The sequence below is a fragment of the Macaca nemestrina genome, chromosome X (genome assembly GCF_043159975.1).
Source record: "Macaca nemestrina isolate mMacNem1 chromosome X, mMacNem.hap1, whole genome shotgun sequence".
In the NCBI taxonomy this organism is placed as follows: Eukaryota; Metazoa; Chordata; class Mammalia; order Primates; family Cercopithecidae; genus Macaca; species Macaca nemestrina.
In genome coordinates this window covers 15,018,706-15,046,549 of record NC_092145.1, presented here as the reverse complement: position 1 = coordinate 15,046,549, position 27,844 = coordinate 15,018,706, and the positions used below count along the sequence as shown (strand labels likewise).

The following is a 27,844-nucleotide window of genomic DNA, read 5'->3' as shown; positions in this document are numbered from 1 at the left end:
AAATATGCATTTATTGCCTCAATTTGTGTGGTGCTGTAATGAAAAGGCATTATAGGACAATCGTAAATTAAATTTCATCAATTCATATTCCCAATATCCTGTTTGATGTATCTTTTAGGTATAGCATATGCTATATCTTCATCCCTCTCAGTTGTAATTTCTGAGATAATACTTCCATTTTTCATTGTACCTGGAATAAAACAATAAAAACGTTATAGTTGGCATAAAGTACAAGAGGTGACATAAATACATTATTCATTCCTTAAATCTGTTAATTTGGGTTGACTGTCATTAGTCCCACCCTTCGCCTTCCCTCTCATTCTGTCTCTTCATTGGTAAAGGATGAGCTAGCTTAGCCTACTAGAGCTGAAAAAAACCCTGAGGTTCGTGACATCAAACAGAAAGGGAGAATGGTATGATAAAAATAACATGGGCTATACAAAGTAAATATACTAAAATGTTTAATTTCAGGATCTAGGTGATGGGTGTGTTCAGTGTACAATTCTTTTAATTTTTCTGTATATTTAAAAATTGTCATTAAAAATGTTAGAAAACACTGGGTGTGATGGCTCACACCTGTAATCCTAGCACTTTCGGAGGCCGAGGCAGTCAGATCACTTGAGATCAGTAGTTCAAAACCAGCCTGGCCAACATGGTGAAACCCTGTCTCTACCCGTGTTGGCTCACACCTGTAATCCCAGCACTTTGGGACCACAATCCACGACTTCTGACATGTGGCCAGGACTCAAGCTCTGTGCTCGATGCTTGGGTAGGACAAAGATTTTGAAGCCGGCAAGTGATGAAACATTCATACCGGAGCTTTAGAAAGGTGAATAAACTCATGTGTTTTACAATGAGTGAGAATGGGTGAGGAGCAGTGGCTTGCTCATAGCGGGCATTTGGTAAACATATAAAAGAAAACAAAAAAGGGTCCGATCTAGGAAGGGAGAAACCTTGCAAGACACAATTGTGTCCCACTGGCCCAAAGAACTCTGAATCAAGTGGCCTTATAGGGTTCCAGGAGAGAAAGCCAAGACAGAAGAAAAAAAAAAGGTCAGAAAGCTGCTCACAGGACTGCTGTATATGATTGCACAATTTACATTGCACAAAGGTACCTGGTGGGTAAGAGTAGGCAGTAAGGCCTGGAATTAAGCCTGTATTGTGTTTGCTATGCCATGAGCCCACAGAGCTACGTAAGCCCACAGAGGGTCCTCATTCTTAATATGTCCCACAAGAGAGAGTGCTTTACTGATCTGTTAATCCAGAGAGGTGGCTTTTTCCAATCTATCTGTCGAGAGGGAGCACCTTTCTCTAATTTGCATAAATGTGCTCTATGTATGCTAGTGGTGGCCACACTGGTCCCTCTTGGAGTCATGTAGCACAATGCCCGTGACAATGGCTGTGGTTCCCCACCCATCCTCCAGGTTTTCCACCTTCTGTTCTGCTCCAGCAATTGTATAAAATGGCTGGATGCAGGGATCCCAATTAGAAAGCTGTTGAGGGAAATCAGAGAGTGGACAAAGGATAGAGATAGATTTAAGAAGATAAGGAAATAATTTGGTATTATACAAGGATCCTAAAATGTAGTTTTCAAATAGCGAAAATGCTAAATGCTAATAAACGTAATGTAATGTATTCCAATGTTCAGTAGAATAATTTTGCTGCACTTGCAAAATTATGAGGGAATGTTTATATTGAATGTTTGTCATCAGTAATATGGAACATTAACAATTGAATCAATTTCATTTCTGGTCTGCTCCTGTTATAGTATACATTGGGAAGCGTCTTCCTGGGTTGAGGACCTGGAGGGAAGCTTGTGTTTGCATCAGAAGGTCAGAAAGCCAGTGTCAGGGACGGATCAGGAGTATCACTAATTACATGATAGATTGTATAGATTTCACTTTCTTTGTAATAAATTGAATCGTTTTTGCATACCACATAACTCCAACAAAGATCTCTTTCCTGACTTTTCCAATGATCAAGTGTTGACTCCTGTCTTTTGAGATAAACAAAATACCAACTAGCAGTCAAGCAAAAAAGCAGCAAGTACGGTAGTGCCTGCCTATAGTCCCAGCTATTCCTTGTAGTCCCAGTTACTTGGGAGGCTGAGGCAGGAGGAGCACTTGAACCCAGGAGTTTTGAGTCCAGCCTGAGCAGCAGCAAGAACCTGTCTGTAAAAAAAGAACAAAACAAAACAAAACAAACAAACAAAAACCTAAAAATGCAAAGCAGAAGACAAATAACTTTGAAGAAACAATAGGTGCTGGAGAGGCTGTGGAGAAATAGGAATGCTTTTACACTGTTGGTGGGAGTGTGAATTAGTTCAACTAATGTGGAAGACAGTGTGGCAACTCCTCAAGGATCTAGAATCAGAAATACCACTTGACCCAGCCACCCCGTTACTGGATATTTACCCAAAGGATTGTAAGTCATTCTGCCATAAAGACACATGCACAGGTATGTTTATTGCAACACTGTTTACAATCGCAAAGACTTGGAACCAACCCAAATGCCCATCAATGATAGATTGGATAAAGAAAATGTGGTACATATACACCATTGAATACTATGCAGCCATAAAAAAGAATGAGTTCAAAGCTGGGAGTGGTGGCTCATGCCTGTAATCCCAGCACTTTGGGAGGATGAGGCAGTTGGATAACGAGGTCAGGAGTTCAAGACCAACCTGGTCAAGATGGTGAAACCCCATCTGTACTAAAAATGCAAAAAAATTAGCTGGGCATGGTGGCGGGCGCTTGTAATCTCAGCTACTCAGAGGCTGAGGCAGATAATTGCTTGAACCCGGGAGGCAGGAGTTGCAGTTAGCCAAGATTGCACCACTACATTCCAACCTGGGCAACAGAGCAAGACTCAGTCTCAAAAAAAAGAAAAGAAAAGAAAAAGAAAGAAAGAAAGGAGAAAGAAGAGAAAAGAATGAGTTCATGTTCTTTGCAGGCACATGGATGAAGCTAGAAGCCATCATTCTCAGCAAACTAACAGAGGAACAGAAAACCAACCACCACATGTTCTCACTCATAAGTGGGAGTTGAACAATGAGAACACGTGGACACAGGGAGGGGAACATCACACACTGGGGCCTGTCGGTGGTGTAGGGAAAGGGGAAGGAGAGCATTAGGAAAAATACCTGATGCATGTGGGGCTTAAAACCTAGATGATGTGTTGATAGGTGCAGCAAACCACCATGGCACATGTATACCTATGTGACAAACCTGCACGTTCACCACATGTATCCCAGAACTTAAAGTAAAATTAAAAAAAAAGAAAGCTGTACACTTGCAAATTGTCTACATCTGGACTAATATTCCCTGCCAATTAAAGCACATAAAACACATATGTCAAATTACAATTAAAGTCATATAGCCATGTTCATATAATCTGCTTGTAAACAAGGTTTTTTTGTTTTTGTTTTTGTTTTTGTTTTCGGTGTTAAGCAAAAACAACTGAAAGAGAACAAAGCAGAATGGTCAGTTTATAGACATGAAAGATGACAGTATTTAATATCTGAGCAAATACTCATCCAATTATTGTATTTTATGTACAGTACTGTGAACCTAAACACAGATAAAGACAGAATTACACGGTGTACGAAAGAAGCCTTAACCTATCTTTTGAAATAACTGTAATCTCACTGAATGTGAAGAATGCATTAATTTACCTGAATAGTTTGAAGAAAATTCATTATCTTGATGTGTTCTGTTTTTATCCTTTTGTCTGGATGGTGGTCCATTGAATTTTATGGGTGCTGCAAAATATTTGTGAGAATTTACTGTCTTGAGAATACTTCACAGTGAAATATAATTACCTCCAGGAATACCTTTTGCTTCCCCAATGTTTAATGTTATTTTTTAAGCCTGTTAGTTGTCCTGTCGACTTTCACTCACCTGAATAAGCCAGATGTACATGAAGTTGGTATTCCACTAAAAATACAAAAATAAGAAAATAAAAGAACATTGGAATTTTGTTTATTATTTAAATATATTTATTTTTTGCCCTATGGACAAAAGGAGAAGTTTAACTCTAGTCCAGTTTATCTGCCCTTTCTCTCTCCTTCGGATGAAAATGATCTCCTTTCAGGATTATGAAGTGAAACCACCAATATGAAGTCAGCATACGTCATCATAATGATGATGATAATGATCATCATTGATGATGGCTTGGTCATAGAACCAAGCCAGCTAATGGAGTAACTAAGAGAATGAGGAGGTGGGCCTAGATGGTTGCTTAGGGATTTTAGTTGGCTTGTGGAATTAGGGGTGAATGATACGAGGTCCCTGTCCTCAGGGAGGTTGTGGTTCAGTAACAGAAGGCAGTCACCTAATTCAGAGTGGCACACATCACCAGAAGGAAATAGAGAAGGCAGGAGAATAGAAATAGGAGGGATTCTGTGGTCAAAATGCCTGGATTCTAATCCTGCTCCTTCACTTACTAGTTGTTGATTTCAAGAAAGTTCCTTGCACACTGAACCTCAGTTTTCTCATCTGTGAAATGGGGATAATAAATAGTACTTCTCTCATAGGGTTACTGTGATGGTTAAATAAGACAATCAGTGTATCAGTGTCCATATAGCAGTAACTGTCACTGAACAAATTTCAGTTATTATATATGATTATCTATACCAGATAATAAATACATCAACAATTATATATCTCTGTATAAAAATGCCAGATATTATTTATGATAATATCTATTTCAATTTATTCAGTTAATCAACAACTTAGCATACCTCAGTCCTCTAGGATAACATTCAGAGGCTTAGACCCAAGTGGCTGTCTCCCAGTTTCCTCTGGGAGACAAACTGAATAATCCTGTTTTATAGTTTCCTCCCATAAATCTGTTTCTCTTGTCCCCCTATCAATTACCTGTTACCACCATCCACCTAGTCACTTATGTCCATAAACCAACAATCATCCTAGGTTTCTTTTCCCCCTTATTGCAGCAATAATATCCTGCTGACTGTACCTCTAAAATGTGTTCTGGGTTAGAACCCTTGTCATCACCTATTCTGCTTTCACCTAAATCAATCCATCAACATCTTTTTCTTGGACCACTGCAAAAAGCCTTTGGAGAGCTTTCCCTGCTTCCACACTTGCCAGGTTACAATTCATTCTCAACACAGTAGCCAAAGCTACAATTAAAAAATATATATATACACACATATATATACATATATATACACACACTATATATATACACACACACACACCACACACACACACACACACACACACACACACACATATATATATATAGGCCAGGTGCGGTGGCTCACGCCTGTAATCCCAGCACTTTGGGAGTCCAAGGCAGGTGGATCACAAGGTCAGGAGTTCAAGACCAGCCTGGCCAAGATGGTGAAACCACATCTCTACTAAAAATACAAAAATTAGCTGGGTGTGGTAGTGGGTGCCTGTAGCCCCAGCTACTCCGGAGGCTGAGGCAGAAAATTACTTGAACCAGGGAGGCGGAGGTTGCAGTGAGCCGAGATCGTGCCGCTGCACTCGGCCTGGGCAACAGAGCGAGACTCCGTCTCAAAAATATATATATATATAGTCATTTCTTTGCTAAAGACCTCGCAGTAGCCTTGCATTTTGTGACCAACCCAACCTGGGCCCATCCTCCTGCCTGTCACAACAAAGTCAAACACTGACATTGGAATTTGCAATGAAAAAAAGGGAGGCATTTATTGCAGGGCCCCAAGCAAGGAGAAATAGGCAACTTATGGTTAAGACACAAACTCCCTGATAGCTTAAGGGTTTTAAAAGCCAGGGAGGCAGAGATCACAAAGCAAAAAATCGATACATGAAAGCTATACATTGCTTTGACCTCAAAAGGTGGGACACCTTAAAGCAGGGGCCCACAGGTTATAGGTGGATTCAAAGATTTTCTGATTTGCAATTGCTTAAGGAGGCGAAGCTTTGTCAAAAATTTGGCTGGGTGCAGTGGCTCACGCCTATAATTCCAGCACTTTGGGAGGCCGAGGTGGGCGGATCATGAGGTCAAGAGATCGAGACCATCCTGGGCAACTTGGTGAAACCCCGTCTCTACTAAAAATACAAAAATTAGCCAGGCATGGTGGCGGGTGCCTGTAGTCCCAGCTACTCAGGAGGCTGGGGCAGGAGAATCGCTTGAACCCAGGAGGTGGAAGTTGCAGTGAGCCAAGATCGCGCCACTGCACTCCAGCCTGGCAACAGAGCGAGGCTCCGTCTCAAAAAAGAAAAAAAAAAAAAAAAAAAAAACAAGAAAAAAAAATTGGCAACAGCAGAAAGGAATGTTGAGCTCTGGCCTGTGAGTGTGACTTCCTCCAGGCCCTACAGGAAGAAACTCACAACACAGAATGGGCATCAGAGTTCAGTCCTCAGTTCCCTCATCTGAGGTCTACCTGCCAGCAGATGGCATTTTTCCATTGGTGGGGGGTCCACTTTTCTGAAGAACAACTCAGGGACATATGTTAAGGTATTATCTTTAGGCCAGGCACGGTGGCTCATGCCTGTAATCCCAACACTTTGGGAGGCCGAGGCGGGTGGATCACCTGAGGTCGGGAGTTCGAGACCAGCCTGAGCAACATGGAGAAACCCCGTCTCTACTAAAAATACAAAATTAGCCCGGCGTGGTGGCGCATGCCTTTAATCCCAGCTACTCGGGAGGCTGAGGCAGGAGAACCACTTGAACCCAGGAGGAGGAGGTTGCAGTGAGCCAAGATCTCGCCATTGCATTCTGGCCTGGGCAACAAACGTGCAACTCCTTCCCCCCCAACCCCCCCCCAAAAATATTATCTTTAGTTTCTATACAGAACTAAACACATTATGACTCTAACTTCCTTGGCTACTATTGTAGGCTACTATAGGCTACTATTACCTTCTTGCTTATCAGGTTGCTCATTTACTTCTCAAGGCTAGCTAGGTGCCTGGAATTTCCCTTGAAGGAACTCAAGATTTTCCTTTTATTTCCATTCTTGGGTTGGGAAGGTGCCAGGCAGGCCCCTAAGAGGGGTCCCTACTCCATCTCAAATGAAATTAGATATCCAAGTTCATTTCTATTGCTAGTAGAGCCCTACATGACGTGGCCCTTGCTCACCGTTTTCGTCTTATCTCATATCATTTTCCATCTTTTGGTCCCTGGATATATCAAGCTCATTCAGTCTCAGGATCTTTGCATTAGTTTTTCCTTCAGCCTGGAAGCACTTCCACATGTAAGTTTCTTGGTTCACTCTTGTCGTTAGGACTCACTTCAAATGTCACTCTCTGAGTGGCCTTTCCTGACTACCTAGGCTGCATATATCACTCTGCTTTATTTTATTTGTAGTGCTCATTGTTATCTTACATTTTTGTTTGTTTGTTTGTTTGTTTTTTGAGAGAGAATCTCGTACCATTGCCCTGGCTGGGGTGCAGTGGTGCGATCTCAGTTCACTGCAACCTCTGCCTTTCGGGTTCAAGCAATTCTTGTGCCTCAGCCACCTGAGTAGCTGGGGATTACAGGTGTGCGGCACTGCACCTGACTAATTTTTGTATTTTTGGTAGAGACAAGGTTTCACCATGTTGACCAGGCTGGTCTCGAACTCCTGGCCTCAGGTGATCTGCCCATCTCTGCCTCCCAAGGTGCTGGGATTACAGGTGTGAGCCACCACACCCAGCTTGTTATCTTACATTCTTATTATTTGTTTGATTCCTTGTCAAACTCATAAACTCTTTCAAGGCATGGACCTTGTCAGTCTTTTTTGCTGTTATATGTCAGCATCTAATACAGTGCCAGGTTTTCCCCATTACCTCATGCTTTGCTATATGGTGTCTAGAAGTGTTTGTGATCGACGGATATAACAACACTAGTCTTTTCTGTGTTTTTCAGCCAAATGCTGGCTTATTTTGGTGAATTTTTAGCATAATTCTCTGGAGGACACACTAGACAATCTCCAGAGGAGGATATTAAAAATGGTGAGAACTTTGAAACTTTATCATAGAAGAAACAGTTCATGAATTTATAGGTTTAATCTGGAGAAGGGCTGGGCATGGCGGCTCATGCCTGTAATCCCAGCCCCTTGAGAGGCCGAGGAGGGCAGATCATGAGGTCAGGAGTCTGAGACCAGCCTGGCCAACACGGTGAAACCCGGTCTCTACTAAAAATACAAAAATTAGCTGGGCGTGGTGGCGCATGCCTGTAATGCCAGCTATTTGGGAGGCTGAGGCAGGAGAATCACTTGAACCCAGGAGGCAGAGGTTGCAGTGAGTTGAGATCGTGCCATTGCACTCCAGCCTGGGCAAGAGAGCGAGACTCCATCTAAACAAACAAACAAACAAAAAACAAAACCTTGGCCGGGCGCGGTGGCTCAAGCCTGTAATCCCAGCACTTTGGGAGGCCGAGACGGGCAGATCACGAGGTCAGGAGATCGAGACCATCCTGGCTAACACAGTGAAACCCCGTCTCTACTAAAAAATACAAAAAACTAGCCGGGCGAGGTGGTGGGCGCCTGTAGTCCCAGCTACTCGGGAGGCTGAGGCAGGAGAATGGCGTAAACCCGGGAGGCGGAGCTTGCAGTGAGCTGAGATCCGGCCACTGCACTCCAGCCTGGGCGACAGAGTAAGACTCCGTCTCAAAAAACAAAAAACAAACAAAAAAAAACCTTAATCTGGAGAAGGGCAGACTAAAGACAGCCATCTCACTTTCATCACTGTTTCTCATTCTTCTCTTGCTCATTTGTGCTCTCTCACTCTTCCCAATTTTTTAGTCATGACTGCTTCTAGTTGTGTTAAGGATAAGTCCTAATTCTGGACCTTCTTTTCTCTTTGAATCCAGATGGAAATTAAAGTTTCATCCAAATTATCAGCAGAAAAGTTGAGCTACCTAGGTGACCTTCTGTGATTTTACTCATGCTGTACTGATATGGGTACAATGCTTTGCTAGAAGATACGTTCTAATAAATGCAGATGGCTGGAACACTCAGTGGACTCATCTTTAATGTAAAGTACTTAAATGCATTACATTCTTAGAGTTTGTATGCATTAGGTTGAAAACACCACCATCTTCCCTTTTATCAACTGATTTAAAATAAATTAGTTGTTTTTTTTTCTCTCTAAGCAACACTGGGCGTGGGCACATCAACAGCTCAGGATAAAACCACAGTGGAATGTGGTTCCAATTCTGTTTTCCTGAATGAACTCTTGCTTTTGTGAGTCCTTCTCTGGAGACTAGATACTATTTTTCCAATGAAATAGATCTTGAATATCTTACTTTGCTGTAGAAGTAGCAAGTCTGCTGTTGAATCTGCCAGTGTGCCTGCCATGGCTCAGTGGTACTGTTCTCCTTATGCCAAATGGGGACCCAAGGATCAGTTCCAGTGTCCCAGGCATCTCACAAAAACAGTACCATTGATGACCTGCCTTTGAGGATCCTCCCTAAACAGTTCATTTAATTTCAAATACTTTATTTAAAGTGGGTTGCACTTTAATCCAGGAATAATTTAGGTCAAGCCTAGAATAGAGTCATTTCTTTGGTATAAATATTCTTTTCAGAACTCTCCAAGAAAAATGCTTGGCTGGGCGTGGTGGCTCATGCCTGTAATCCCAACACTTTGGGAGGCCGAGGTGGCCGGATCACTTGAGGTCAGGAGTTTGAGACCAGCCTGGCCAAAATGGCGAAACTCCGTCTCTACTAAAAATGCAAAATTTAGCCGTGCATGGTGGCGGGCGCCTGTAATCCCGACTATTTAGGAGGCTGAGGCAGGAGAATTGCTCGAACCCAGGAGGTGGAGATTGCAGTGAGCCGATATTATGCCACTGCACTCCAGCCTGGGCAACAGAGCAAGACTTGCTCTCAAAAAAAGAAAGAAGGAAAGGAAGGAAGGAAGGAAGGAAGGAAGGAAGGAAGGAAGGAAGGAAGGAAGGAAGGAAGGAAGGAAGGAAGGAAGGAAGGAAGGAAGGAAGGAAGGAAGGAAAAAATTCTTATATTTTTGTTTCTAATTATTTATTTATTTTTGAGATAGAGTCTCGCTCTGTCACCCTGGCTAGAGCGTAGTGGTGCAATCTCGGCTCACTGCAACCTCTGCCTCCTGGGTTCATGGGATTCTCCTGCCTCAGCCTCCCGAGTAGCTGGAATTACAGGCACCTACCACCACGCCCAGCTAATTTTTGTATTTTTAGTAGAGACGAGGTTTCACTATGTTGGCCAGGCTTGTCTTGAACTCCATCTGCCTTGGCCTCTCAAAGTGCTGGGATTACAGGCGTGAGCCACTGCGCCTGGCCCCAGAATTGAGTCTAGGAGCAGATCGTTTATACATGGGAATTCAGTATGTGATAAAGGTTCCATTTAAAATAAGTGATGATAGAATTCAGTACATAGCAATTGGAGAATCAACATTATTTGGAAAACTTAATTAAAATCCTCACAGCATGCTACAGTGAATTCCAAATGAAGTAAAGATCTTTAAAAAAAAAAAAAAAAAACTTCATAGTAATAGGAAAGAAAAATATTCTATGTGCGAGGAGAAGTGCAGAACAAAGTGGGGAAAAGCCCCTTATAAAACCACCAGATCTCATGAGAACTCAGTTACTATCATGAGAACAGCAACATAGGGGTAATCACCCTCATGATTCAAATACCTTCCACAGGATCCCTCCCACAACACGTGGACATTATGGCAACTACAATTCAAGATGAGATTTTGGTTGGGACAGAGCCTAACCATATCATTGCACCCCTGACCCCTCCCAAATCTCATGTTCTTACATTTCAAAACACAATCATGCCTTCTCAACAGCCCCCCAAAGTCTTAACTTATTCCAGCATTGACTCAAAAGCTCAAGTCCAAAGTCTCATCTAAGACAAGACAAGTCCCTTCTGCCTATGAGCCTGTGAAATGAAAAGCAGGTTAGTTACTTTCTAGATAGAATGGGGGTACAGGAATTGGGTAAATACACCCATTCCGAATGGGAGAAATTGGCCAAAACAAAGGGGCTACAGGCCCCATGCAAGTCTGAAATCCAATAGGGCAGTCATTAAACCTTAAAATTCCAAACTGATCTCCTTTGACTTCACGTCTCACATTCAGGTCACGCTGATGCAAGAGGTGGGCTCCCACTGCCTTGGGGAGCTCCATGCCTGTGGCTTTGCAGGGTACAGCCCTACTCCTGGTACCAATTTACTGTATTAATTCATTCTCACACTGCTTATAAAGACATACACAAGACTGGGTAATTTATAAAGAAAAGAGGTTTAATTAACTCACACTTCAGCATGGTTGCAGAGGCCTTAGGAAGCTTACAGTAAGGGCAGAAGGGGAAGCAAACATGTCCTTCTTTACACGGCAGCAGCAAGGAGAAATGGTGAGCAAAAGGGGGGAAAGCCCCTTATAAAGCTCACTATCATAAGAACGACACGGGGGTAACTGCCCCCATGATTTAACTACCTTCCACTGGGTCCCTCCCATGACATGCGAGGATTATGAGAACTACAATTCAAGATGAGATTTGGGTGAGGACACGGCCAAACCATATCAGTGTGGGAGGGTGCAGAGCAAACAGAAAGTCCTAGGCTCACCAGAACCAGGGAGGTGATTGAGAAACTGCCTCCTGACAGCCTCCTCCTAGATAGGGACATGGGCAAGACATGGCTTTGTGACAGCTCCTCACAAGACTGCCTATTTTGCTGTGCTTTTGAGAGCATCAAAGGATATTCCACCAAGAGTTCCATCAGACTGTGGTTGAGTCTTGCCTAGGTGGCCTATGTGGAGATATATAACATTGCCAGAGTTTCCTGACACCCTTTATCAGATTAAGGAAGTTTCTTGCTATACCTAATTTTCTTTTTCCTTTTCTATTTTTCTCTTTTTTTTTTTTTTTTTTTTTTTTTGAGACAGTGTTTTGTTCTTATTGTTCCCCAGGCTGGAGTGCAGTGGCGCGATCTCGGCTCACTGCAACCTCTGCCTCTCGGGTTCAAGCAATTCTCCCGCCTCAGCCTCCTGAGTAGCTGAGATTACAGGAATGCGCCACCACGCCCAGCTAATTTTTTGTATTTTTAGTAGAGACGGGTTTTCATCATGTTGGCCAGGCTGGTCTTGAACTCCTGACCTCAGGTGATCCACCCTCCTTGGCCTCCTAAAGAGCAGGGATTACAGGCATGAACCACCGTGCCTGGCCTGCTATACCTAATTTTCTAAGAGTTTTAACATGAATAAATATTGAATTTTATCAAGTAGCACTTTTTTCTTCTATTGACAGGAGCATTTTTTCTCGTTGAACTTGCTGCTCGGTCTGAAATGCTGTCCTTCCTCCTCAACTTTTCTGACGAACACCCATTCATCTTTCAATATTCAACTTGGATTTTGCCTCTAGTCTGGAAGCCTTCTCAGATATATCTTCCCCACTTAGGTACCTCTTATCTCGCTCCTCCACAATCTTCACCATACCTCTATAAGAGTATTTACTACACTGTATTATTTAATTTGTTTTATTTCTCTGTCTTGTCCAGTTAACTTCGAGCTCTTCAAAGGCAGGGACCGTGTCTTTTTCTTTTCTATATCCCTAATACAAGGATTGTCTTAGAAGAATCATGCAACCAATGTTTGTGTAATACATTTACTGCTCATTCGTTCAACAAATAGTTATTAATCATCCTGTGTTCTAGGATTTGTGAATGAACATGACAAGAGAGGGGATGAATAAGCCTGTAGGTGGCAGTATTAGTGACAGCCACTGAGTAGAACTGGAGAAGGAAGAGGCTGACATGAAGATGAGTCCCTAAGTCTTTTCATTTCTTCTGTTCAGCATATTCCTGTTGGGAAATGAGGGGTAGAATTTGGACAGGTAGAGCTATTATGTGGGAGAATGGAGCCAGAATTCCAAAGCAAACCTGAGCCCCAAATGCATGTTCTTTATGACTTGATTCCTCTCTTGCCCTTAGGAATGATTGCACAGTTCTGGCTCCGAAATGTCATAAAGAAGACATCTCAATGAAGGTGAAAGAAACTCATCCAGATGCATATATAATAAATAAATCGTCGACCACAGGTAATAACACATAACTGCCAATTTACCTTTTGTGAAGGCTGGCACTTTTCTAAGGCATGATTTTTTCGAGATTACTTTCCTTTAGGTTACTTGCCAGTTAATTGTGTGCCCCTGAGAACGTTATTTTACTTTTGAAATGAAAGCTATTTTATTTTATTTTATTTTATTATTTTTACTTTTTTGAGATGGAGTCTCATTCTGTCACCCAGGCTGGAGTGCAGTGGTGCCATCTCGGCTCACTGCAACCTTCACCTCCCAGGTTCAAGTGATTCTTCTGCCTCAGCCTCCCAAGTATGGGACTACAGGTGCCCGCCACCAAGCCCAGCTAATTTTTGTATTTTTAGTAGAGATCAGGTTTCACTGTGCTGGCCAGGCTGGTCTCGAACTCCTGACCTCAGGTGATCCACCTGCCTTGGCCTCCCAAACTGCTAGGATTATAGGCGTCAGTCACCGCGCCTGGCTGAAATGAAAGTTATTTTAAATTTGAGACGTCCATTAAAAGAAAATTTGAAAGGAACTGGAATTTGATGAAAGTTACTTCATAAAGTAATTGAAAGGACTGAAAATGAGACAATGCATATGAAATAACCTAGCATAGTGACTGACACTAGGTGGGAACTGCAGAGGTGTTTACTTTAGTCGATTGTAAGCATTTTATTTGAGGTCTCACTCCTGTGCGACTACACTCTGTTGCATGTCTTGTTTGATACATTATACCTAAGTATTTCATACATGAAGACTAAAGGAAGCAAGAATTAGTGGAAAGAATACAGTTTTGGAATAAAAGCAGATCTTGCTTTGACTGCTGTTTCTGTCATTTCTTGGGTGTCCTATGCAGGTCACTTACTTTTGCTTAGCTTCAGTTTCCCAATATGAAAAAATAGGGTGAGTAGGAATTGCCTTCCGTGGTTGTGATGAAGATTAAATGAGGTAATGTCTATAAATTGTGAAGTTTGGTACATTATAGCATTATTAATATGGGACTGACCTAGCAACCTTAGTTGTTATGTGCTTCAATTCTTTTTCAAATAATAAGGAGCTTCCCTTGTGTTCCTCAATGGGCTAGAATTTAGTGTGTGGAATATATGTCCCTGGACAAAGTTAACCAGTAAATATAGAGATCAAATTCATGATGGATTATCTTTGAGTGCCTCAAGAGCTGACCAACCCAGATGTTTTTGTGTCCTTCAAAAAACAGTAGTGAAGGGTGCAGTAGTGTTCAAGGAACATGAATTCCCCTTCAAAAAGCATTAACATTTCTCTCTATTAATTTAGAACATTTTTATTTTTCTTTCTTTCTTTTTTTTTTTTTTTTTGTTTTGAGACGGAGTCTCACTCTGTCACCCAGGCTGGAGCACAATGGCGCATGGTCTTGGCTCACTGCAATCTCCACCTCCCAGATTCAAATGATTCTCCCACCTCAGCCTCCCGAGTAGCTGGGACTACAGACACGTGCCACTACACCCAGCTAATTTTTGTATTTTTAGTAGAAACAAGGTTTCACTGTGTTGGCCAGGCTGGTCTGAAACTCCTGACCTCGTGATCTGCCCGCCTTGGCCTCCCAAAGTGCTGGGATTACAGGCCTTTTTGACTTTTCAAAACTGTTCATTGTATAAGTAAAAAATAGTAATTTGCAAGTGGGCACCTAAATTTGGTGTTCAAATGATGTGATTCAGACCAATCTTGCTGAAAACAATTAAAAATGCTAGACTATAGGTAACAGTAATATATAGTTTCAAATAGCTATGGGGATATTGGACATTCCTAACAGAAAGAAAAAGAAATGATAAATGCGTGAGATGATGGATATGCTAATTACCCTGATCTGATCACTATAATATGTTATATGTATTTAAGGACTACTATGTATCCCATGAATATATACAATTATTATTCATCAATTTAACAAAATTAAAAAAGAAAAAAATTTGCAGTGTGCCTTTTTTTTTTTTCTTGAGACGGAGTCTTGCTCTGTTACCCAGGCCAGAGTGCAGTGGCACGACCATAGCTCAGTGCAGTCTCGACCTCTCAGGCTCAAGCAGTTCTCCCACCTCAGCCTCCTTAGTAGCTGGGACTAGGTGCCACCTCATCTGGCTATTTTTTTTTTTTTTAATTTTTTTAGAGTCAGAGTTTTGCTATGTGACCCAGGATGGTCTTGAACTCCTGAGTTCCGGTGATTCTCCTACTTCGGCCTCCTAAAGTGCTGGAATTACAAGCATGAGTGATTATGCCTGGCCTGCCTTTTTGAAAGTATGGAAAAGTTGGCTAGAGAGTTAGGAACTACAAGGCAAAACATCTCAGTGAAAGTGAGAACTTGAAAAGAAAAGGAAACACTGAAACTCTCCTTGCCCTGAGAATAGCTGTCAAACTCAGCTCCAGTCTTCATGGCCTTACAAAGCTTCAGTTTCAAATGAATTTGAGCTTCAGTTTTCATGGCCTTACAAAGTGATGGGGACAGAAGTCAAGCAAATTTCAACAATGTTTGAAGGATTGAAATAATGTAAAGTTGTTTTCTTTTTTCTGATTACAATTCAATTAATCCAGAAACCAATAACAAAAGTGGGAAAATTCTGTGAATCTGGAAATTAAGAATTACATTTCTAGGCTGGGTGCGGTGGCTCACGCCTGTAATCCCAGCACTTTGGGAGGCCAAGGTGGGCGGATCACGAGGTCGGGAGTTCAAGACCAGCCTGGCCAAGATGGTGAAACCCTGTCTCTCCTAAAAATACAAAAATTAGCCAGTCACGGTGGCAGGCACCTGTAATCTCAGCTACTCGGGAGGCCGAGGCAAGAGAATCACTTGAACCCAGGTGGCAGAGGTTGCAGTGAGCCAAGATCGTGCTACTACGCTCCAGCCTGGGTGATACTGTAAGACTCCATTTCAAAAAAAAAAAAAAAAAGGAGCCTAAATGGATACAGACAGTTTATTACTAACACAGACGGCATAAACAAGAATATTATGGTGTCGGCTCCCCACATCCTTAGTTCCACAGGATTACAGTGAACCAGAGGCTTCAGATGACAGATGGTATGAGCAGTGGGTTACTCTGTCATGGAAGAACTATTCCTATACTATGTCAAAGTGGTTCTATAGCCTGAAGTCACACCATAAGAGAAGCAGCAAGATAGAAAATCCTGTGCCTCAGCAGAATAAGGAAGGTGGATGAGAACTGTCTTTTGGCAGCCTCCCATAAGATAGGGAGACAGAAAGAAACAGTCCTCACAGGACCACTTACCTTATCGTATCCCAGGGAGAATTACAAGCCACTTAACCAAGATTTAGGTCAGCTTCCAGTTGAGCCTTGCCTATATAGCCTATGGAAAGATGCAAAAGATTATCAGGATGTCTCAGCAGAGGCATTCCCCTATAATCAAGAACAAATACTGAAAATTAAGGGAAATACCTTTGAACTCTATTTATACACAATAATTCAAAAATGTTTTATTTTATTTATGACAATAACATTATAGTAATATTTAATAGGTCATTTGTCAAATTCAGTGTTATTAGAAATCCTTCAGGCACGGTAAATTAGCACTTTACCACTAGATGGCACATGACAAATACAGTTGTCCCGTGTATCTGTGGAGGATTGGTTCCAGAACCTCCCACGGTTACCGAAGTCTGCCTATGCTCAAGTCTGTGATAGAAAATGGCGTAGTGTCTGCATATGTCCTACGGATTTCCTCCGGTATAATTTCAGTGATCTCTAGATTACGTATTAGAGCTAAGATAATGTAAATAGTTGTTACATAGGCATAACTTGCTGATATCCCAGGTTCAGTTCAATATCCACACCATTGCAATAAAGCAAATATCACAGTAAAGCAAGTCACACAAATGTTTTGATTTCCCAGTGCATATAAAAGGTATGTTTACACTGTACTGTGGTCTATTAAATGTGCAATAGCACTATGCCTAAAAAAAAGTACATACCGTAACTTAAAAAATACTTTCCTGATAAAAATGCTAACAATCATCTGAGCCTTTAGTGAGTCACAATCATTTTGCTGGTGGAAGGTGGGTCTTGCCTGATGTTGATTGCTGATGACTGATCAGGGTGGTGATTACTGGAGGGTGATGTGGCTGTGGCAATACCTTAAAATACGAACAACGAGGCCAGGTGCAGTGGCTTACATCTAAAATCCCAGCACTTTGGGAAACCAAGGTGGGAAGATCGTTTGAGCTCAGGAGTTCGAGACCAGCCTGAGCAACATGGTAAAACCCCATCTCTACAAAAAATACAAAAAGAATTAGCCAGGCGTGGTGGCACAAGCCTGCAGTCCCAGGTACTCAGGAGGCTGAGGTTGGTGGATCTCTTGAGCCTAGGAGGTAGAGGTTGCAGTGAGCGGAGATCATGCCACTGCACTCAAGGCTGGGTGACAGAGGGAGACCCTTTTTCTAAAAAAAAAAAAAAAGAGCAATGAACTTTGCCACATTTATTGCTCTTCCTTTCACAAAAGATTTCTTTGTACAATGTGATGCTATTTGATCGCACTTCACCCACAGTAAAACTTCTTTCATGGCTCATGCCCATAATCCAGCACTTTGGGAGTCCGAGGTGGGCGAATCACAAGGTCAGGAGTTCAAAACCAGCCTGGCCAACATGGTGAAACCCTGTCTCTACTGAAAATACAAAACTTAGCCGGGTGCAGTGGCGAGCACCTGTAATCCCAGCTACTTGGGAGGCTGAGGCAGGAGAATTGCTTGAACCTGGGAGGCAGAGGTTTCAGTGAGCCAAGATTGTGCCACTGGCACTCCAGCCTGGGTGACAAGAGTAAGATTCCATCTTGAAAAAAACAAACAAACAAACCAAAAAAACTTCTTTCAAAATTTGAGTCAATCCTCTGAAACCATGCTGCTGCTCTGTCAACTAAGTTTATGGAATATTTTAAATCCTTTGTAATAATGTCAACAATGTTCACAGCATCTTCTCCAGGAGAAGATACTATCTCAAGAAACCACTTCCTTTGCTCATCTGTAAGAAGCAACTCCTCATCCATTCAAGATTTATCATGACATTGCAGCAATTCAGTTACATCTTCAGGCTATATTTCTAATTCTAGTTCTCTTGTTATTTCCACCACATCTACAGGTAACTCCTCCACTGATGTATTGAGCCTCTCAAAGTTATTCATGAGGGTTGGAATCAAGTTCTTCCAAACCCGTGTTAATATGTTGATATTCTCCTCCCATGAATCACAAATGTTCTTTTTTTTTCCTTTTTTTCTTTTTTTTTTTTTTGAGACCGAGTCTTGCTCTATCACCCAGGCTGGAGTACAGTGGCACAATCTTGGCTCACTGCAACCTCTGCCTCCCAGGTTCAAGCAATTCTCGTGCCTCAGCCTCCTGAGTAGCTGGAATTACAGGTGTGCACCACCACGCCCAGCTAATTTTTGTACTTTTTAATAGAGATGGGGTTTCACCATGTTGGCGGGGCTGGTCTCAAACTCCTGACCTCAATTGATCTACCCGCCTCAGCCTCCCAAAGTGCTGGGATTACAGGCGTGAGCCACCGCACCCAGCCACAAATGTTCTTAATAGCATGAATCACAAATGTTGATAATGGCTTCTAGAATGGTGATTTATTTCCAGAAGGTTTTCAATTGACTTTGCTTAGCTCCATCGAAGGATAACTATCTATGACATCTATAAACTTATGAAATTTATTTGTTAAATTATAAGACTTGAAAGTCAAAATTACTTCTTGATCCATGCATGGGCTACAAAATGGATATTGTGTTAGCAGGCATGAACACAATATTCATCTCCTTGGACACCTTCATCAGAGCTCTTGGATGGATAGGTGCATTGTCATTGAGCAGCGACATTTTGAAAAGAATCTTACTTTTTCTGAGCAGTGTGTTTCAATAGTCAGCTTAAAATATTCAGTAAACCATGCTGTAAATAGACGTGATGTCATCCAGGCTTTGTTTTTCCATTTACAGAGCACAGGCAGAGTGGATGTGGCATAATTATTAAGAGCCCTAAGGTTATCAGAATGGTAAATGAACATTGGCTTCAATTTAAAGTCACCAGCTGCATTAATCCCTAACAAGAGATCCAGTCTGTCATTTCAAGATCTGAAGCCAGGTATCAATTTATTCTCTCTAGCTATTGAAGTCCCAGATGACATCTTCTTTTAATAGAAGGTTGTTACATCTACACTGCAAATCTGTTCTTCAGTGTAGCTACTTTCGTCAATGATCTTAGCTGGATCTTCTGGATAACTTGCTACAGCTTCTCCATCAGCACTTGCTGCTTCACCTTGCACCTTTATGCTATAGAGAGAGCTTCTTTCCTTCAACTTTGTGAACCAACCTTTGCTACCTTCAAATTTTCCTTCTACAGCTTCCTCGCCTCTTAGGATACAAAGGCTAGGGCCTTCACAGAGTTGAAGAGAATTAGGGCCTTGCTCTGGATTAGGATTTGGCTTAAAGGAATGTTGTGGCTAGTTTGATCTATCCAGACCACTCAAACTTTGTCTATATCAACAATAAGGCTGTTTCACTTTCTTATCTTTCGTGTATTCACTGGAGTAGCACTTTTAATTTCCTTCAAGAGTGTTTCCTTTGTATTCACTATTTGGCTGTTTGGTGCCAAAGCCCTTGCTCTCAGCCTCTCTCGGCTTTTCATGTGCCCTTTTCACTAAGCTTATTCATTTTTGGCTTTAGATTTAGAGTGAGAGATGTGGGAGGACTCTTTCACTCGAACATTTAAAGGTCATTGTTGGATTATTAATTGGCCTAATTTCATTATTGTTTTGTCTCAGGGAATAGGAAATCTAGAAGAGAGGGAGAGAGACGGGAAAACAGCAGGGTGGTAGAGCAGTCAGAACACACACAACATTGATCAATTAAGTTGTCCCCTTTCTTTGATTTTCTGAGATGGAGTCTCGCTCTGTTGCCCAGGCTGGAGTGCAGTGGCGTGATCTCAGCTTACTGCAACCTCTGCCTTCTGGGATCAACCAATTCTCCTGCCTCAGCCTTCTGAGTAGCTGGGATTACAGGCACACACCACCATGCCCAGCTATTTTTTTAAATTTTTTTTTTAATTTTATTTTAGTAGAGACAGGGTTTCACCATGTTGGCCAGGCTGGTCTTGAACTCCTGACCTCGTGATCCGCCCGCCTTGGCCTCCCAAAGTGCTGGGATCACAGGTGTGAGCCACTGCACCTGGCCTAAGTTCCCCTTTTATATGGGCACAGTTTATGGCGCCCCAAAATAATTACAATAGTAACATCGAAGATCACTAATCACAGATCATCATAACAGATATAATGATAATGAAAAAGTTTGAAATATAGCAAGAATTACCAAAATGTGACAGAGACACCAAGTGAGCACGTTGGAAAAATGGCACCAATAGCCTTGCTAGATGCAGGGTTGCCACAAACATTAAATTTGTAAAAAATGCAAGATTTATGAAGTGCAATAAAGTGATGTGCAACAAAATGAGATATGCCTATATTGTATTATTTAGGGAATAATGACACAGAAAAAAAGTCTATACATGTCCAGTGCAGATGGATTTTTAAAAAATATTTTCAACTTTGAATTCACAGATGAAGAACTCATGGATACGGAAGCCCAGTTGTATTCATCCTCCATCTGGTCAGTATGGAAAGTTCTTTCTCTAATTTCGGAATTACAAACCTGATTATCATTAATTCCAAAATGTATATGGATTTTAACTTTAAATATGATTATTGTGCAATAATTCTTTTTCTGAAAGTATTTTCCCGTTTGCTAAATTTACCTTTTAATAATTTTTTCTTTTCTTTCTTTTTTCTTTTTCTTTTTTGAGATGAGGTCTCACTTTGTCGCCCAGGCTGGAGTGCAGTGGCGCGATCTCAGCTCACTGCAAACTCTGCCTCTCAAGTTCAAGTGATTCTCCCACCTCAGCCTCCTCAATAGCTGGGATTACAGGCACGTGCCTGCCACCATGCCCAGCTAATTTTGTTGCTGTTGTTCTTTTGTTTTTGAGACAGAGTCTCGCTCTGTCGCCCAGGCTGGAATGCAGTGGCTCCATCTCGGCTCACTGCAGCCTCTGCCTCTTGGGTTCAAGCGGGTGCAAGCAATTCTCCTGTCTAAGCCTCCTGAGTAGCTGGGACTACAGGGGCACACCACTACACTCAGCTAATTTTTGTATTTTTTAGTAGAGATGAGGTGTCACCATATCAGTCAGGCTGGTCTCGAACTCCTGACCTCAGGTCATCCACACGCTTCAGCCTCTGAAAGTGCTGGGATTACGGGTGTGAGCCGCCACACCCGGCCCTAATTTTTGTATTTTTAGTAGAGATGGGGTTTCACCATGTTGGCCAGACTGGTCTTGAACTCCTAACCTCAGGTGATCCATCCGCCTTGGCCTCCCAGGTGCTGAGATTACAGACATAAGCCACTGTGCCCGGCCAATAATTTTTTTTTTTTCATTTAAAATGACTTGAAGCCTACAGAAAAGCTCAAAAAAACCCACAGTGAACACCTGTGTATACTTGACCTAGATTTACCAATGATTAACCTATTGTTACATTGCATTTGGTGTTGTATCTTTTTAATCTTCATTAATCTAGGATAGTTTCCCTGCCCACCCCACCCCCCGCTTTTTAAAAATAATTAGATGGGTTCAGGCCAGCTGTCTTCTAGATTGTTCCGCAATCTGGATTTAATGATTGATTCTTCCGATGAAATATTTTTGGCTAGTACTTAAATAGATGACGTGCGCTTCCCATTTCATCACATCGAAAGACACATTTCAGTTTGTGCTATTATCGGTGACATGAAGTTTAATCAGTTAAGGCAGAGGTATTCCAAATCACTCCATTGAAAATGCACATTTTTCTCTTTTATATTTAATTAGTAGCCTATGGGCAATACTTCAAAGTCCTGTGAATATTCGCTTCCCCAGTATTTTGCCTAATGGTTTTGGCTGGCATTGATGATTCTTGCCTAAATCTGTTATTATACTGATGGTTTCTTTCTTTTCTTTCTTTCTTTCTTTCTTATTTATTTATTTATTTGGAGATGGAGTCTCGCTGTGTCACCCAGGCTGGAGTGTAGTGGCACGATCTCGGCTCACTGCAACCTCTACCTCTAGAGTTCAAGCAATTCTCCTGCCTCAGCCTCCCAAGTAGCTGGGATTACGGGCGCCTGTCACCATGAGCAGCTAATTTTTGTATTTTTAGTAGAGACGAAGTTTCACCATATTGGCCAGGCTGGTCTCGAACCCCTGACCTCAGGAGATCCACCTGTGTCGGCCTCCCAAAGTTCTGGGATTACAGGCAAAGTACTGGGATTACAGGTGTGAGTCACCGTGCCCAGCCTGTACTGATAGCTTCTAAATGGTCAGTTACAAATTCTGTCATTCTTTACACGTGTATATTCTTTTAGAAAAAAGCAGTTTCTTTTCTGTTATTCTTCTGGAACAAAGCAGTTACCCTCTCCATTACCACTTTTTGTTTTTTACTATCACTGTGGACTCATGGATTTTTTTTTATTCTATATTTTATAGTCAACGACCATTATTATTCCTTTTGATGTTCAAATTCTACCAGATTTAGCCAGTGAGAGCCCTTTCAAGCCATCTCCTGTGTCTTTTTGATGTGTTTTCATCGTTCTTCAAGTGCTTTTTGGCTCATAATACAAGATACTTCAATCTCACTTGTATTTTTCCTGCCCCTTATATAGCGTCAGCTATTTTTCCAGTAAAACTTGGTTTCTTTTAGTAGGTAACAGTATTTAGAAACTAATAACTGGACATTAGATGTACTCATTGCAGCTGCCGTATCATATTAATTGCTACTGGGATGCCATTGCCTCCTTTCTGTTGACGGACCTAGGAAGATTTGTCTTAGGAAATCATGAGTTCATACTAAAACCTCCAATTCAAATCTGTCACCACAGGTTTCTTTAGGATTCTCTTCACTTTCTCAGATTCATATCTGTATCTCCTTTCTCCTATAGTGAGAACTCTGGTTCCAAAAAAAAAACACACACACAAAATGCATTTACTCCTTTGTTCTAACCATGCAGAATATACACACGTGGTGTGTGTGTGTGTGTGTGTGTGTGTGTGTGTGTATGTATGTGTCATAGTTTTAGAATTTACTTCTCCAATAACATTACCAATAATAAAGATTCTATTTAAGTTTTCTGGTCAGAACCAAATGATGACGTTTGTTAAAAATACAGATTTCTGGGCTTGCCCCTAGCCTGCCAAAACAGAATACTTGGGAACAGGTCCCCTTTAGTCCTCATTTAAAAAAAAGAACACTCCAGGTGATTTAGAAGAACTCCGATGTTTGTGATTCAATGATGTTGTGATGAGGAGCTTGAGCTCTGGGTAAGAAAGGTTGGTGTCCTTGTTCCATTACTTTATCTCTTCAGTTTCTTCATCTGTGCAACGTGATGATAACAGCCTTTTCAGGTTCATCACCTGGTACTTAGAAAAGTGCCTGGCCTATAGTAAATACATAGTAAAGGTACTGATCTTTTTTTATTATAAGATATTGAACTGAATTGCCACATACTTCCTATCTGGCAAAAATTAAATTAGTTTTAAAAGCAGTTTATGTCATGATGTAATGTTGTAAAGTTTTTCTGAAGTGAATACATTTGTGAAAATAGAAGTAAAATTTTTCTGAAAGCTACACCGTAAAGATAAATGTGCATGATCAGTTGAGATATACGAATATATGTTTATATATTTTACAATCAACTCTGTATTTCTTTACTTCTTCCACCCATTGGGAGTCCAGTATTTTGGGGCAGATCATGTAACAACTCTAATGATAATGTTACCCAAAACTGATGAAAAAAAGAAGAATAACTTCGACAAAATACTTCTATTTTTGCAGCCTGTGCATATTATTACATTATGAACTTTTAAAGGGAGGATGGACTATTTTTTTATTCACTTTTATAATCCCTGTCCCCAGCACCATATTTTGACTGTGGTGATACAGGAATACCTCACTTTGTGGCACGACACATATTTGTGGGATGAATGAATCGTTCTTTCTCTCTTTTTTATTGTAGGAAAAAATATGTAACAAAAAATTTCCACTTGATTTTAACTGTACAGTTTGGTAGCATTGAGCAGATTCATATTAGAACAGGGTTCTACTGACAGCATTGTACCAAGTGAGGGGACCAGAAAAATTTCTGCTTTTCACTGTGGAATATCATTTGAATCAGAAATCTTCTTCTGGGGACTTTGTTATTTGAATTTCTAACTTTCCTTATTACTTGCCTGGGGGAAAACGCATACTGAACAACAAAATGGTAATGTTCATCCTCAGAGACTAGACCTTGTCAATGTTCTCTGATGCCTAGTAGGACCACTGCAGGGGAAAAAAAAAGTTAATGGGACTGTTGCTAGGAGACGGGAGAGCCAAAAGCTCATAGTCTTGTAGGGGTTCCTCTGGAAATCAAGGCAACTTCAGTGTGTTTTGGATTAGAGGTTTAGCTATTAAAATCTGCCCTTTGATGAGCATGCACATTTTAGCATATAATGTTTAGTATGATTTCATGTTTTTGGAGAATTCTTGAGGATAATCTCAAGGCCTTTCATTTCTTTCCATAGGGATAATCCCTTTTTCAGAGCACATCTCATTTCCAAGTGGCTGTTGCGCTGCTGTTTGCCCCCACTCCTTCAGTGCGACAGACAGCCTCAGAGCTGGTGGGGAGACAGCATGCCGCTGGTAAGTCGCTGAGAAATATTTTGTAAAATAGATATCCAGACTAAGATTTTTAAAGCAAGTGACATGTTTTGATGGAAGATAATAATGCAGAACTGTGTAGGAATCCCTGATTCTAATCGGCAGCATTGGGAAATGGATTAATTAAATTCTAAATATCACCTGGTCATTTTTCTAGTTTAAAGCTTGTTTCTTAAATGACGGAGTTGCTAGGAGGAAATATAGAAACTTCCCCCTTGTGATTCTTGTAAAATATTTCCTAAAATAAGATTTAATGAAGATGTTACTAAATTGGAAAATTGCTTTCAGAATTGTACCTCAGCTTTATGATATTTGTATTTGACGTGATGAAATGGGTTATGATTCAAGATGTTCTCAAACCTGGTTTATCTTCTCAGTGCTGGGAGACCATAAGAAAAATATTTTGCAATGCAGGAAAGGATACGATGCCTTATTTTTTAAATTAAGAAAGTCGTGTGACGGGATGTCTGTACTAGAAAAAAATGAGGAAGAGGGCAGTTTGTAATAATGTTCAGACTGATTGCTTCATGTGAGATATGAACGTGTATTCAATGAGAAACATTAAAATTTGGCTTTAGGATGAAAAAATCATGAAAAAGTAATAATGAATATTATGATTGTGCCTTCATTGGAAAAAATTCATTTGTATTTTTGGACAGCAATTTATACAGTAAAGACAGAGTGTTCTCAGTGCTGCTTTTTTTGAAAAGAGATGTGAGACAGATAGCAGAGATTCTTATCAACAAAGCTTTTATGTTTGTTTCTGAAACATTCCTGAAAATGTCTATGCTTTTGTAACTCTGTTTCTGCAAGAAAAATGGAAAAAAAAAAAAAAAAAAAAAAAAACAAGTGAAGTGGGGGTTTATTTCTCTGAAATTCAAATTGACCCTTGAACATGAGGAAAAGAAAAATGATAGATAAATAGATTCGATTTTTAGTTAGATGACAAAACAGCAGCAATCAAGGAGGAAAAATAAGAATGAAAAAGCTTAAAAGAAAGTCCATTTTCCCAAGTTGAACATGTCTGCTGGTAGCATGTTTTGCAGAGGGAAAGGGAGAGAACATACTGGAGGCAAAGGGAGGGGGTGTTGAACAGAGCACTGCGGCAAAGAGAGTGACTGACGCATCCAGGGACATGTGACCATTCTCTGGTGTAGCGAAGAAAATTTGCCAGGACTCCATCTTGTATAAGAAATTCTATACATACTGACATGCAAATAATGCTATAATCTTTCTGTAGTACATAATGAGCTCGTTTTGCGTGATCCTCCGCTGGCCTATACTGGTATTTTGTCTTTGCTTCTACACCCTCCTCTCTGTGCTTCCGGTGCTTTTATATACTTACTAAAATATTAAAAATGATGTTTTCCCCTTTATTATAAAAATATCATAGTCATTGTAGTAAATTTTGAATAATTTAAAGATGACTATAAAAATTACCCATAATCCCATAACTTTAGAGATAATTACTGTTAATCTTATTACTGTCAGTCTCTTTTCTCTGAATATATGCAAATAAATGCATAGAAATATATATTTTATAAAAATGAAGATCACATGTACATACAATTTTTAGCCTGTTTTATCCATTAAATATATATTGGGAGCAATTCCCCATATTTTAAAATATTTCACAAGAATATGATGTTTTGTGGATGTGTAATTTTCTATCATATAGATGTCCCACTAAATGTCTGATTATTGAATGTTTATATGTACATTATTTTTGCTGTTATAAATAACTGAAGGAATATCTTTCCATATAAATCTCTATGTGCTTTTCTGGTTTTTTCTCCCTAGGAAAAATTCATAGACATGGAATTCGTGGATCAAATGGTATGAATCAGTTTGAGGTTTCTTCCTCCCAACACCTATCATCTAATTCATTTATTATATGTGGTATAAACATTATTTTCCAGCCATTGTTTTCCTATTAATTTTTTACCATTTATGGTGGTGATTTTTTTTGATATTTCACAGTTTTACATGTTAGATTTCCATATCTGACCATTTTAAGTGTTGTGATTTTTTTCTTTCCTTTGATTAGTGTATTCACCTGTATTTTTTCTAGTTATTTAATTGCTTCATTTTTTTACAATTAACTCTTTAATCCACCTAGAATTCATTTTGATATATGGTATACAGTAGGATTAAATTTTTTTTCCCCCTAATAGGTCACCGATTGTTTCAGCATCACTTATTGAATAATCCAACGCAACAACTGTTTTTCCATTAGATAGGGTGTAGCTTTCCACAGGTCGGCCATTTTCTCTTTACCCAAGATGGTTACATTTCTCAATAGTGCTCCTACCTTCCTGCAGCTTCTGACAGCATACTAGAGCACAATGTTTGTGCATGTGCCTTTCAAAAATCCTAGGCACATGCAGATTAGGGCAGTATTTTAAGCAGGATTTTTTTTCATTTTAACTGTGTTACTGTTTGTCACATTCTTGTTGCAAATTAAAATTAAGGAATCCAAATACAGGAAACCATGGTTTCAGGTGTGCTATTCCTCTTGGGCACACCTGATATCCCAATTGTGTGTTAAAAAAAAAAATGCCCCCGGGGTTAAAGTTCCTCCTTCAACCTCTTTTTTTTACTCTTCAGATACTCAGTGAGTTAAACTTGCCTCCACTCAGTTCCTGGAATTTTCTAGAATGATATAAGAGGGAAATACAAGAAATGTATGAGGAGTAGAAGTAAATAATGTTTGCCAGCCTGTTGCTGGTCGCAGTTTCACGTAGGGTTTTAAAGGAGCTAGGGTGAGTCCTAATCCATGCCACCACTGCCATTACCTCTCCTAGACAGGGACACACCCCAGTGGGCCATGTCTTTTCACTGCAGGTGTAAGCCTCAAGACATAAAGCAAGGAGTTTTTTTAGTAGGAGATGGGTTAAATATTGCCCAGAGAGATCTGACAATTAAAATCACTTGCTGCCTATTACCAACCTTCTCCTGGGCCCCCAACGAAGCTTTCTTTCTCTGTTGACTTCTGCTCCGGGCCTCTAGCTTTACTAATTCTGGAAGAAAAAAAAAGGGCGGGGCGGGGCGGGGGCGCGTGAGTGGGAGGCTGCCTTGCCCGCGGTTATTGCAAGGGGCTCCTTTGGCTGACAG

General features: G+C 40.7%; 1 protein-coding gene and 1 long non-coding RNA gene across 3 annotated transcripts in view; one reads left to right on the top strand and one right to left on the bottom strand.

The window, feature by feature from the left end:
* On the bottom strand, positions 1-27,818 carry LOC139360614 (uncharacterized). Its single transcript, XR_011618118.1, has 5 exons — positions 27,680-27,818; positions 16,247-16,325; positions 3,900-3,935; positions 3,674-3,760; positions 1-190 (listed from the first exon to the last, which is right to left on the bottom strand). It is a non-coding gene; the product is annotated as an uncharacterized lncRNA (long non-coding RNA).
* LOC105499822 (uncharacterized) overlaps positions 24,610-27,844 on the top strand; it is a 78,494-nt gene continuing 75,259 nt past the window's right edge. For both annotated transcript variants that reach the window (XM_071088396.1, XM_011772628.2), the window contains exons 1-2: positions 24,610-24,712; positions 26,531-26,566. In XM_071088396.1, coding sequence (XP_070944497.1) covers positions 24,704-24,712; positions 26,531-26,566 — 45 coding nt within the window. In that variant the 5' untranslated portion in view covers positions 24,610-24,703. The remainder of the gene's footprint in view (positions 24,713-26,530; positions 26,567-27,844) is intronic.